Genomic DNA, 12,014 nt, shown 5'->3' on the forward strand with positions numbered 1-12,014 from the left:
GTCTCTGTGTGTGGGCGGTGGGAGGTTCGGGGCCCTGTGAAAGGCCCCGATGTGTTCAGGGCTGGAAGGGCCCCGCCGCGATCGCGCCCATCGGGAAGGTTGGTGGGTCGCTGTCCCGGGAGGTGTTTAAGGAAAGGGCGGACGTGGCACTCGGTGCTCTGGGCTGGGTGACGAGGTGATGTTGGGTCACAGGGTGGACTCGGTGGTCTCAGAGGGGTTTTCCCAGCTCAGTGATTCTGTGATCCTCCCCCTGTCCCAGCCTGAGGAGGTTGAGCTGCCCCAGCCTCCTGGGGATCCCACCCCCCCCAGGGACCTCCTGGGATGGGCAGTGGCTCGTGCGGGCGTCTCCCTCCTTCCCCTCCCTGTCTCCCCACTCCCTGTGGCTTCTCGGCCGTCCTGGCTGTTTCTCGGCTGGATTTCACACTGTCCTGCTGGAGAAGCAGCTCTACAACTCCCTGACAGGAGGGGGGAGCTGGGGCGGGGTAATCGGGCTCTGCTCCCGGGGACCAAGGGACAGGATGAGAGGAAACGGCTCAAGCTGTGCCAGGGGAGGGTCAGGTTGGACACCAGGAGGAATTTTTTCCTGGAAAGGGTGGTCAGGCCTTGGAAGGGGCTGCCCAGGGAGGTGGTGGAGTCCCCACCCCTGGAGGTGTCCACGGAAGAACTGGACATGGCACTCAGTGCTCTGGGCTGGTGACAAGGTGGGGACTGGGCACAGGGGGGATCCATGGGCTGGGAGGGCTTTTCCAGCCTCAGTGATTCTGTGAATGCTGAGATGGGGTGGGCGAGTGGGATGCTGTGAGTACAGTCTGGCTGGACAGCCAAGGTGGTTTGAACACCTCCAGTGACACCCCAAAGCTGCCAGCAGTGTAGCAGCTGTGTTTTTCTGCCTTTTCTGCTTTTGTTGGTCCATCTTTCCTTTCTTGAAGCCACTTGCTAGAAGTGAGAAGGGAGGCCCTGGCACAGGTTGCCCAGAGAAGCTGTGGCTGCCCCTGGATCCCTACAAGTGTCCAAGGCCAGGTTGGATGGGGCTTGGAGCAACCTGGGCTAGTGGAAGGTGTCCCTGCCCATGGCAGGGGGTTGGAACGGGTGATCTTCAAGGTCCCTTCCAGCCCAAACCATTCTGGGATTCACTCTGTGGTTCCATGAAGTGAGCAGTGATGCAGGTGAGCAGCAGGATGTCTCCCCAGGAGGAAGATGGGGCCTCTGGTTTATTGTCAGCTGCCAGCTGAGAATTCCTGTTGGATTGAGTCAGGCTTGACACTCCTCTATCATTAATAGGCTTTGGTGCTGATACTGAGCAGATCATTGATGCCTATCTCAAGAGGGAACAGGAAGCTGTGGGGCACTTCTGGTTATTAATTGTTGTTAGCAATTTGGTAAATACTCTCTGAGATAATGATTTTTGGGCTTGCAGCCCCCCCTGCCTCCACCAGAGCAATTCAGAAACATCCCTTCAGGTATTGTCCAAGCAAGATCTTGTCGAGCAGTTGGGCTTAATTTCTTTCCCCATGCCTGGATGAGGCAGATTGGTAAAAGAGCTGCAAAAGGCTCTTTTACTTTTATTACAACAGGAGAGAGAGAAGCAGCAAATAAACCTCCCCCTCTGCAGGGGGATTTGTGATAATGCCTGGCATGCAGGAGAGTCTGGAAAATACCCCCAAACGTTAATTTACACTCTGTGATATTTTCTTTTCTTTTGCTCAGGGTGGTTAATAAAACCTGTTACGACATCCTTAAAGTGCTTAAGAAAGCTCTGGGAATAAATGAGAATTTTTCTACGCCTCCCCAAGGCATTTTCATCCCTATCAGTGGTTGTTCGTTCCATTTGAAGGATTGCCAGAGGAGAGAACCTTAAATGGCTGTGCTGCTGCTGTAGCTCCAAATGGGATTTGTGTCCTTTGGATTGTGATTGGATTCTTGATTTGGCTGAACGGAGAAGGCGGGGGGAGCGTGGGGGTCCTTCTCTCCCGGAGGTGTTTTTAAATACATCTGTCCTTTTTTTAATGTGAAACTGAGAGGCTCTCCCTGCCGTGCTGAGGGAAATGCAGCTCTGTCCAGATGGGAGTTATCTGCTCAGGGAAGGCAGGAAGTGGCTGAGTTAAACCATGACTGATCCCAGGTACAGGGGCCTGAGGTGCAGATGGGGCAGACACTGGGAAGAGCCTGAGCTGGTTTGGTTGGAGTGGGTGTGGGTGGAACAGAGATTCTTGTGCAGTCACTTCTGCCCTCAGCGTTGGGGACTGGGTGAAAATCACCCCAGGAAATAGTCTTTGTGTTTGTCAGTGCCTTCACTTGAATTCAGCCTCTCTTCACACGTGTGCTGCATCCAGCTCTGGGTCCTCAGCACAGAAAAGAAATCTGTTGGAGCGAGTCCAGAGGAGGCCATGGAGATGCTCCAAGGGCTGGAGCCCCTCTACTCTGGAGCCAGGCTGGGAGAGCTGGGGGGGTTCACCTGGAGAAGGGAAGGCTCCAGGGAGACCTGAGAGCCCCTTCCAGGCCTAAAGGGGCTCCAGGGGAGCTGGAGAGGGACTGTGGACAAGGGATGGAGGGACAGGACAAGGGGGAATGGCTCCACACTGCCAGAGGGCAGGAGTAGATGGGATAATGGGAAGGAATTCTTCCCTGTGAGGGTGGGGAGGCCCTGGCACAGGTTGCCCAGAGAAGCTGTGGCTGCCCCATCCCTGGAAGTGTCCAAGGCCAGGTTGGACAGGGCTTGGAGCAACCTGGGCTAGTGGAAGGTGTCCTGCCCGTGGCAGGGTGTGGAATGAGATGAGCTTTAAGGTCCCTTCCAGCCCAAACCGTTCCATGATTCCATGAACTTACCCTGTCACTGCCAGAGAGAGCTCTGTGGAGCTGCTGAAGGCCCAGTGCCTCAGAGGTGTTTCTGTAGGAAGCTGCAGGAGCTTTCTGTGCATTTTGTACAGATGCTTCTCTGGTACTTCCAAGCCCTGCCTTGACAGACAGGGTTTCAGAGCCTTTTCTGGTTTGCTTTGCTCTACTTGGAAGTCCCACACTGATGCCTCTGATTTCACGGCAAAGTCTGCATTTTGATGCCTGTAACAGCCTTCCCTGCTCCTGCATTTTAATCAAACTCTCTAGCTCAGATGTGTTTCACAGCTTCCTCATCTGTTATTTGCAACTTGGGTTCAATTGACTCTTGGAAGGGGTAGGTGTAATCTGTGCTGTGTCTGTCAGGGGGCACTTCCCAGGTCTTAGATCCAGCACTTTCAATCCCAGTTGGGTCTAGTTTTCAAGGCAAAAGCCTGGATGATCGTCTCAGGAGCTATTGAGATAAACTCATTTCTTCTCTCAGTGCTCTGAAATCCTTCTGTAAGTACCCAGAGCCACGCTGAGAGTGATTCTCTTAAGCCACATCCATAATTCCTAGATAGGAAAACAAAGGACATGGGGACATAACACAATGCCCCTAATTTACTGCCGTGGCCTCACAGGCTGAGTGATTCCACCTCTTTCCCCCCTCAGAGGTGATCAGACTGTATGATAAATGTTAATGCACTTTGTTTGCCTCCCAGACCAAGAACCTGGACTTCCGCAGGAAGTGGGACAAGGATGAATATGAGAAGCTGGCGGAGAAGCGGCTCACGGAGGAGAGAGAAAAGAAAGATGGTGCGTGGTGTGCTGGCCCCAGGCAGGCTGTGCTGTGCTGGCACTGAGTCTCCCAAATCCCTGGAGTTTGGGAGGGAGAGAGCAGCTAGAAGTCAAGTCCCAGAAGGGAAAAAACTGGCTTGCTCCAGTCCTTTTTCCTGTGTTTGCCACTGAGTGCATATTTTTGACAACAGGAATTAGTGAGAACCTTTGGGGAGGGAGGGGAACAGTCAGCCCCTGAAAGAAGGAGCTCTCAGAATATGACCCGAGTCAGAGCTGGAGATACCTCAGAGATGTACCTGGTTCTAGTAGGAAGAAATTATATCCTTTACTGACTTAAAAACAAAGGTGCACTTTCTACATGGATCAGGTGGTCCCAGGTTCCCAGCAGGCCCCTCTTCCCCAAGGGGAACATCAAATCCACCATGTCAGGCTTGACCTTTTGTTTATGTTTCAGGCAAACCAGCTCAACCCGTCAAAAGGGAACTTCTGCGGCACCGAGACTACAAAGTGGACCTGGAATCCAAGCTGGGGAAAACCATCGTCATCACCAAAACTACCCCTCAGTCAGAGATGGGGGGGTAGGTCATGGTCTTGTTGGAGTCTCAGAGTTGTGCTGGGGGGCTGTGTCACAGTAGGGACCCCTCACAGGGCACCAGGAGCTGGTTTCCTCCTGTGTTTGGAGCCTGGGGCAGTGGGACTGCACTGGTTTACACCTAAATTGTGTCTCCTGGGGTAACATATGGAAGAGACCCAGCAGGCTGAGCCCCTTTGGACATTATTCCTTGATATCAGTGTTGTCCAACTGTAGAAACAACAAGGAGGCAAATCTTTGCCACCTGCTTGGGTTTCTTTAGCCGGACCTGCTTGCACTGAGACCAGGGCTGCTGCTGATCTGAGATTCTGGTTTGGATATCTGTGCACAGGGAATGGGAGAAAAACCCAGATACCTGTCCTTAGGAATGGTGTTTGGCCACTGTTTGTGTGGATCATTTTCCACCAAAGGCTGAAAGGATTCTGAGCTCACCCTAAAAGACTGTGTTGAGTTTGTGTCACCTCAGGAGCGAGCCTGTTAGTGTCTCCCTGGCCAGCAGTGCCAGGGAGATGTGCAGCCCTGAACAGCATCCAGGGATGGAAGTGCAGCCCCTGGCTGGGCTTTTGCAGCAGCTGTTGAGATGGGCAGAAAGCAGATCAGGGAGTTGCTCTGTGAGGTGATGGGGGATGGCAGGACTCACCTTGCAGCCAGGTGAGAGGCAGTGGGATGTAAAGGAACTGGGGGAGGACAGGTCACAGAATCCATCCCACCCAGCTGGGTGTGACTGGAAGGGGAAGATGCTGTGGCTGGTATTGCAGAGCAGCTCAGAATTTGGTTTCTATTGTGTCAGAGGGGTGTTGGTGTAAGGGCAGATCCCTCTGGGGTGTCTCTGTCCATCTGGAGTGTGCCCCTGCTCATTGCTCTTCCATGGGATGCTCTTGTCCTGGAAAAAAGTCCCATATCCCAATTGACATGCAGATTGTCTCAAATAGCTGTTTTGTGGGAAGGGGTTTGTCTCATGCTTTGGGGTTAATCTTTTCTCTCTCTCCTGCCAGGTACTACTGTAATGTGTGTGACTGTGTGGTGAAAGATTCCATTAACTTCTTGGATCACATCAATGGCAAAAAACGTAAGGATCATTTCTCTGCCTCTGGTTGGTTGAGTTGGAGGGCTGTTCCCTTCCTGCATCACCCATATCTGAGGGCTGAACACATCCATGGATTAGAGTGCTTTGGACATCAGGATGTGGGGACTGTTTGCTCCTGAGAGCTGTGGAGGTGCTGCCTTTATCTCCTGGCACCTTCCAGTGTGCTGGACCATTCTCATGGAATAAGCCCAGCAGAAACAGTGGTGGTGTACTCTGGTTAGGTGTATCTTCCCAGGGTCAGCAAATCCCTATGTCTCCTGAAAATCTGGAGAGAGGCTTTTCACAGCACCGAAACTGTAATGAAATGTTTAGAGAAGTGTAAGGTCTGTCACTGGCCCATTTTTGGATTGGAAACTTCTCTTTATAGAAATCAAGTGTGAAGCTCAAAACTGGCTGTCCCTGAGCTCCAGATCAGACCTTGTGAGGATGGAGGCAGAGGATGAGCAGAGGCAGGAGTGGGGCAGTTTGACTCTGGAGCTGTCTCCAGCAGTGTGGTGGTGGTGTCCTGTACCTCACTCTGGTTCTTGTCTCTGCTGCTGTGATGATGCATTTAAGTCAAGATAAAGACAAGAGGGAAGAATTCCCAGTTTATCAATCTGTTCCCTTAGTGTGTTTAACCTGAAAAAGAGGATTATACCCTCAAACTGACTGTGATCATTGCTTTTCCTTGGCATGTTCAGAGAGTGGGGGAACGTGGAGAAATTAAAGGAGCAGCAGGATACACTGACACACTTCCCATGTTGTTCCTTCCCTTAGAGGTGTTTTTGGCTCCTTGTGGAAGTCAGCAAATGGCCCCTTTGCAAAAAGGCCGGGAGGGGTGTGCTCCAGACCTGCACAAGGGGCAGTTTGAGAACTGGGGGTTCAGAAGAGATCTGAGGGCTGGTTTTCTGTAGCTCAGAAAAGGAAACCCAATGTGTCAAAGCCCTGTGCTTTTATGTGGATGGGAGGAGGGTGTTGACATGCCTTGTTTGACATGTTGGGAGATTGGCAAGAAATCCATATGAGAAAGCCTGGAATCCAAAATCCTGGCATGGCTGTGTGGATGGGATGAGATGCAGGGTTGAGCTGGGGCTGGAAAGTGGCTGATGCACAGTACCTTGGTATGAGTACATTGAGAGCTTTTGATCCAAGGCCATAAATCTGGCTTAAACCTGCTTGTTCTTGGCAGTCCTCTTATTATTCCCGGTGTATAGTTTGAGCTTCCAAGTGCTTTTGCATCCCTGGGACAAACCCATGCAATGGCTGCTGGAGTCAACACACTGTTTGGATCTACCCAGGAATGCGAGTTGGAGACATTGCAGGGGATGGCCCCTCCAACCTAGGCTTGCCCATGAGTGAGAAACTGGGAATCTGCTCTAAAGAGACACTAAAGTTGCAGCCTGGCTTAATATTTCCTGTTCCTGCTTTAGTGAGCAATGTCCTGTGTAATCAGGATCTCTGAGTACCACTCATGTCTCGTTTAGCATCACCCACTGCCAAGAGATGCCAGTCTACCAGTTCTATTATGGCTCCTTTTTCAACACTCCAACCTTTTTTTATTCCACTGGTCCAAGTTTAAATTTCCTGAAGCATCAGAGCACCAACATGACAGGGAGCATCCAAATAGGGAGCCTTAAAAGAATAGTTAGTGTTTGTCTTGTTACAGGTAATGTTTGGCTTGTTGTGGTCACTGCTGGTTTGGGTCATGGTGTCCCCCTAAAGCCCACACCCTCTGACCTAAGAAATCCTTGTGCAGGGGGGTAGTCCAGGCCTGGAAGCTGCTTTGAGGGGATGGATGAGAGGCAGGAAGATGCTGCTGTGCTGTTTCAGTTGGGGTCAGGGATGGGGACTGTGCAGAGCACTGAGGGCTGCAGGTGTTGCTGATCCCACTCCTGTTCTCCAGACCAGAGAAATCTGGGCATGTCCATGCGGGTGGAGCGTTCCACGCTGGACCAGGTGAAGAAACGCTTTGAGGTGAACAAGAAGAAGATGGAGGAGAAGCAGAAGGACTATGACTTCGAGGAGAGGATGAAGGAACTCCGTGAGGAGGTGAGTCTGGGGCAAAAACTGAGGAAGCAGAGCTCCCCAGAATCACATTTTGGGAGGAAATCAACCCTGCTTCCTAATCCTGCTCCACAGAAGCCTTGTTCTTGGTATCACTCTTGTCTGCTGCTATAAGTGGGTTTTGGTTTTTTATTATTTACTCTTTTAAAGGTTTTTGCTGCTGTCTCTGGAAACCCTTTTTCCCATTTTCTGTGGGAGGATAACTTTTGGTGGTTTGGGTTTCCACTGAATGCGGCACGAGCCCATTTTTTGTCTCCCATTAGTTGTGTTGGAACTTGTGTGCTCTGAAAGCAGACCTGTGTCTTTGTCCCTTATCTTCCACAGTTCTTAGGATTGCTGGGATCCTCCTCCACATGGCACTTGCTTCTGCGTGGCCTCCTTGAGTGTCAAAGGGCTTTGTGAGCAGTGTGCTGTGGTGTGAGATGTGTGAGGAGGAGGTGAAAGACAGCAGATTCCTCTCAAACCAGAGCTTAGGTGTCAGTAAACATGAAAATCAAGTTGACTTGAAAGCCCACCTAAGTTCTGACAGCTGAGGAGCTGCTATGGATGCTTCTCCTCCATCAGCAGCCATGTAATAACCCAAGATTACAAATCACTGCCTGTTTGAGTCTCCCTGCCCGAGCCCTGAGCTTTGCTTCACCACAGGGGAGCTCTCTGGGGTGCTCACAGAGCAGCCCCATCCTCTGCCCTTGAGTAGAGCCCCATCTGTTTGGGGGGGTAGGAGGGAGGTGCCCCAGCAGCACAGGGAGTGCTGTGGGTTGGAAAGCTGCTGCCAAGTCCATGGATGGCAGCAAGGAAATGGGCAGCAACTCCTGGCGCAGCTTTCTCCAGGGCACGGCGCAGCAGGCAGTGCTGGGGATGGCAGGAGCAGTTGGTAAGATGGGAGCTGAAGCCATGCTTGGTGTCACCTGGTACAAGCCTGGCTTTGTTCCAGGGCTCGTGATCCTCACAGAGCAAAACACTTTGATTAGAGCAGCGCAAACTCTTTGATGCCAGACTCCCCCCTCCAAAGCTGCTCAGAGCTTCAGCTTCTGTTCCAGTGAGCAGCTGTCACTCTGCCAGGCCGAGAGCCAACAGGCATCACAGTCACTGGCATGGGGCGTCGGATGAGGGAACAGCCTCCTGCTTTCAAACCAGCTCCCTCTTGCCTCAGCCTTCATTCCAGGCATAACTTGTGATGTTTGCTCAGAAGAGAGAGTTTCATAACACCTTTTTTTTTTTTGGCTACGTCGTGTGTGTGGGTCTGCTCTTGGGGTGGGAGGCCAGCTGGTCTGGATTCTCTGGGAAACGTTCTCCTCAGAGACCACAGACCAGGATTTCTGCTGCCTATTTCCTCAGGCACAACTTGGGTGCCTTAGGGAGGACATGGCTTTAGCTGTGCAGTGCCCAGTGTCTCAAGAGCTCCCTCAGCTCAGGAGGTGCAAACTGTGTTGCTGTTGTGTCCCTTGCTGCAGGAGGAGAAGGCCAAAGCCTACAAGAAGGAGAAGCAGAGAGAGAAGAAGAGGCGGGCGGAGGAAGATTTGACCTTTGAGGAGGATGATGAAATGGCAGCTGTGATGGGCTTCTCTGGTTTTGGCTCAACCAAAAAGAATCACTGAGCAGCTCTGGACTCTCCTCTTTCTCTAAACAGTTTGTTTTTACCCAGGGAACTCTGGATAACTCTTCAAAGACTTGATGGAGGACTTGTATGTAAATCTCTCAGTAGAAGTTGGCTGGAGGAGTCGAAAAGTGATTCCATGCTCTACCTGTGCTGCAGAACAAGCTCCGCCTCTCATTAGCTTCCCATCTCCTTCTGTGTCCTAGATCTGGCTGCTCAGCTGCTCTGTGGCCGTGTGCCTGCCGGGAACTGCTCTGCTGGGTACATTTTTGTGTCAATAAAGTGCAGCCATTCTGCACAGGTGGCCTGGTTCAGGATTAATCTAGTTGTCAGCCAGGCCCTAGTTGTCACCCAGGCTGTGTTTGAGGCACAGGGAGGGATCCAGGTTTTTTTGGGATCGTAACGGAAGGAAATGTGCCACAGCAAGCGGTGTGAGCGGTACAACCTGCATCTTCATGGCTTGTGCTGAGCAGGGCTGGTGGCTGCATGGAGTCTGGGTTGCTGAAACTTTCCTGTGTGTTTTACCTGCAAGGGAGACTTCCCTGCTTTTTCTTTGTGTTTTATCCCATAATTTCGTTCTCTTTAAGGCAGGGGAGAAAATTCCTCCCCACGACTGGTCTAGGATAGAGCCAATGAAAGAAAGGTGTGTTCGATTTGCCAGAAATAAATTGACTCTTTTAATGGGTCCTTTGGTGGGAGTTTGATGCCTTATTTATTTTGAGAGCTTCTGCTGCCCACTGAGAAGAGCTGCTGATGTCTCCTGTCAGCACAAAGCTGGGCTGGCCTTCTGGGGACCTCGATGGAGACAAAGGCATGGCGTGTGCCCCCCTCTCCTGGCTCAGCTCCCAGCTGCCCTAGATGGGCAGTTGCCATCATTCTTGGGTTTTTTAAGTAATTCTGGAGAAGGGTGTAAGAACTTGGGAGGGGGAAGGGACTTCAGGGCTGGGGACCTGCATTTCCATCATGCAGTCCAAGACAGGCTGGGCTGCTTTCCAGATTTTATCAGCCTTAGTATATTAAGGGCCATTTTTTTCCTGTCTACTGGCTGTCAGTGTCTTTTCACCTCTGCCCTCCCCTAAATCCACTTCATTTCAGCTTTTATTTACCTCAGTCAAACCTTGTGTGACTCATTTCCGTCTGCAGTTAGGATTTATATTTTGCATGGCTGGGTTTTCGTGGCTCTGTCTCACTCTCCTCTCTCTTTTTATGTATATTGATGAAATCCTTGCGCTTGCCCTTCTCCGTGCTCGTATGAAATTTCCAGCCTGGGGAAGGCTGCAGTGTTTAGCCTGCTCTTTCTAATACATCTAGAACAAATCCTGTAATGTTGTGCTGCTGTTTTAATTCCTTAATCTTAGCCTGCTGACAGCTTCATTGCCTCAGGTCTTTCCGCTTCAATTCAGATTATAATCCCCGTTGAAGATGCTATTGAAATGATATATAGCCAGTCAGATACAGCTGTCCTTGGAGGTTTGACCCTTTTAACTTGGCAATCCTTTGACTTCGGCTCTCTGAGCACACGGGCTGGGAGGGCAGCTTTCATTCCAGCCACGTTCCCAGCGCTGTGCAGGCTGCAGCACGTGGCTCCGGCTGAATGGGAGAGCGGAGCCGCTCGCGCCTTCGTGCCCTCCGGGGTGCGAAAGGGATGCTGCCGTGGTTTCATACACATTAAAAGTTTAGGATGTTTCAGAGAAGATTTAGCAGCAGCCATTTTATCCCAGCCACCAGCTCTGCAGACACCCAGCCCCTCTCCGCAGCCGGGAACCCGGTTGGCACTGCTTGGGAAGGGCTGCCCCGCACCCTCCCTCTTTCCCAGCTTGTGACCTTGGAGCCAGTGGCTGCTGCCTTGGTTTCCCCATGGAGCATCCCGCTGTTGTCGTCCATCCTGGCACACTCAAGGGGCAAGGTATGAAATGGGCAGCCCCCAAGAAAAGCTTCCCTGGGGAGGTGGTCGGGCTTGCACAGCCTCCTGCCACCGGGCCCTTCCCGTCCCTGCCTGCTGCTCCCGGTCCCTGCAGACGGGGAGGAAATCCCTCCGCAGTGCAGCGCTTTCATTAACGACATTCCTCTTGGGTGTAAAGCCTGTCCTCCCCAAACCCACCTGTGCCCTGGGGGCCGAAGCCCCGGCCCCAGCTCCCCGTGCTGGGGCTGCTCACGCCGGGGGAGTGCAGCTCTTTGTCTCGGCGGCTTGCTGGGAGCAGTGGTGTGTGCGGCAGCAGATACAAGCTCTTGCTGGATTCCCAGCAGCGGGAGCTGCCTCTAGCCAAGGATGAAAAGCTGGTTTCATGGGAGGAAATAATATTTAGAGAAGAGACAGATAACATTCCCTGCACCAGCCACGTTAACCCTTTACTCCCACTACTGTTTGGGGGGGTGTTAACCCTTAGCTCGTGGCTCCCAACACTAGAGCTGTTGGGTCTCTGTGACTCTTCATTACTATTCACCATCTCCATGATGAATTTAAGGTGCTGGATGTGCCTGTGTAGGTCAGGACTTGGGGTTTTGATTGGAGAGAAGGAGGCCCCAGCTCTGCACCTCCCCTTCCTGCTTCCCCTCCCACCCCAGCAAACAGGGCCAGGTAATCTGCACCTGCTGGGTCCTCTATTTGCTCTTGTCAAAAGGGGATGCAGCTCTTCCACAGGTTAAAACTGGGATCTGGTGGAGTAAGGAGGGGCATTTTGCATGGTTCCCACATCCAGGCTGGGGTGTCCTGCCTGGTCTTGCTGTGAAAGTGTTTTGAGGTGCCTGGAGCCAGCTGGGTGCTTGTTCCCAGCCCCTGTGCAGAGGTACAAGGCTCTGCCTTGGGCATGGGGCAGTTCCTCATGACCTGTGGCTCAGAGGACGTGGGGGAAGGATGAGGGTGTCCTAGCCAGGCTGGGGACCATGTTCAGCCTGAGCTGGCCTCCTGTGGCTGCATCCTATTAAATACTGATGGCAGTGTTTGGAGATGCGTCCATAGCAGACCCTAGAGAAAACAAATCTGTCTTGCCCTCTCCACTTCCTCTCTCCCAGACTTCTTCCCTGACCTCACCCTGGAGAGGAGGGCTGGGGCCTCATGGAGTGGCTAAGCACCAATATCCTGC

General features: G+C 52.2%; 1 protein-coding gene across 1 annotated transcript; it reads left to right on the forward strand.

The window, feature by feature from the left end:
- Positions 1-3,524: 3,524 nt before the first annotated feature.
- Positions 3,525-10,256, forward strand: ZMAT2 (zinc finger matrin-type 2; the record flags this gene model as incomplete). The annotated part of the gene is made up of 5 exons (XM_018073484.2): positions 3,525-3,630; positions 4,067-4,190; positions 5,200-5,273; positions 7,174-7,319; positions 8,789-10,256. Coding segments are annotated over 5 exons (594 nt in total), but the record flags the coding sequence as incomplete, so codon positions are not given.
- Between the last annotated feature and the right edge of the window lie 1,758 nt (positions 10,257-12,014).

The sequence above is a fragment of the Manacus vitellinus genome, unplaced genomic scaffold, assembly GCF_001715985.3.
Source record: "Manacus vitellinus isolate BGI_N305 unplaced genomic scaffold, ASM171598v3 scaffold_25_pilon, whole genome shotgun sequence".
NCBI classification, from domain to species: Eukaryota; Metazoa; Chordata; class Aves; order Passeriformes; family Pipridae; genus Manacus; species Manacus vitellinus.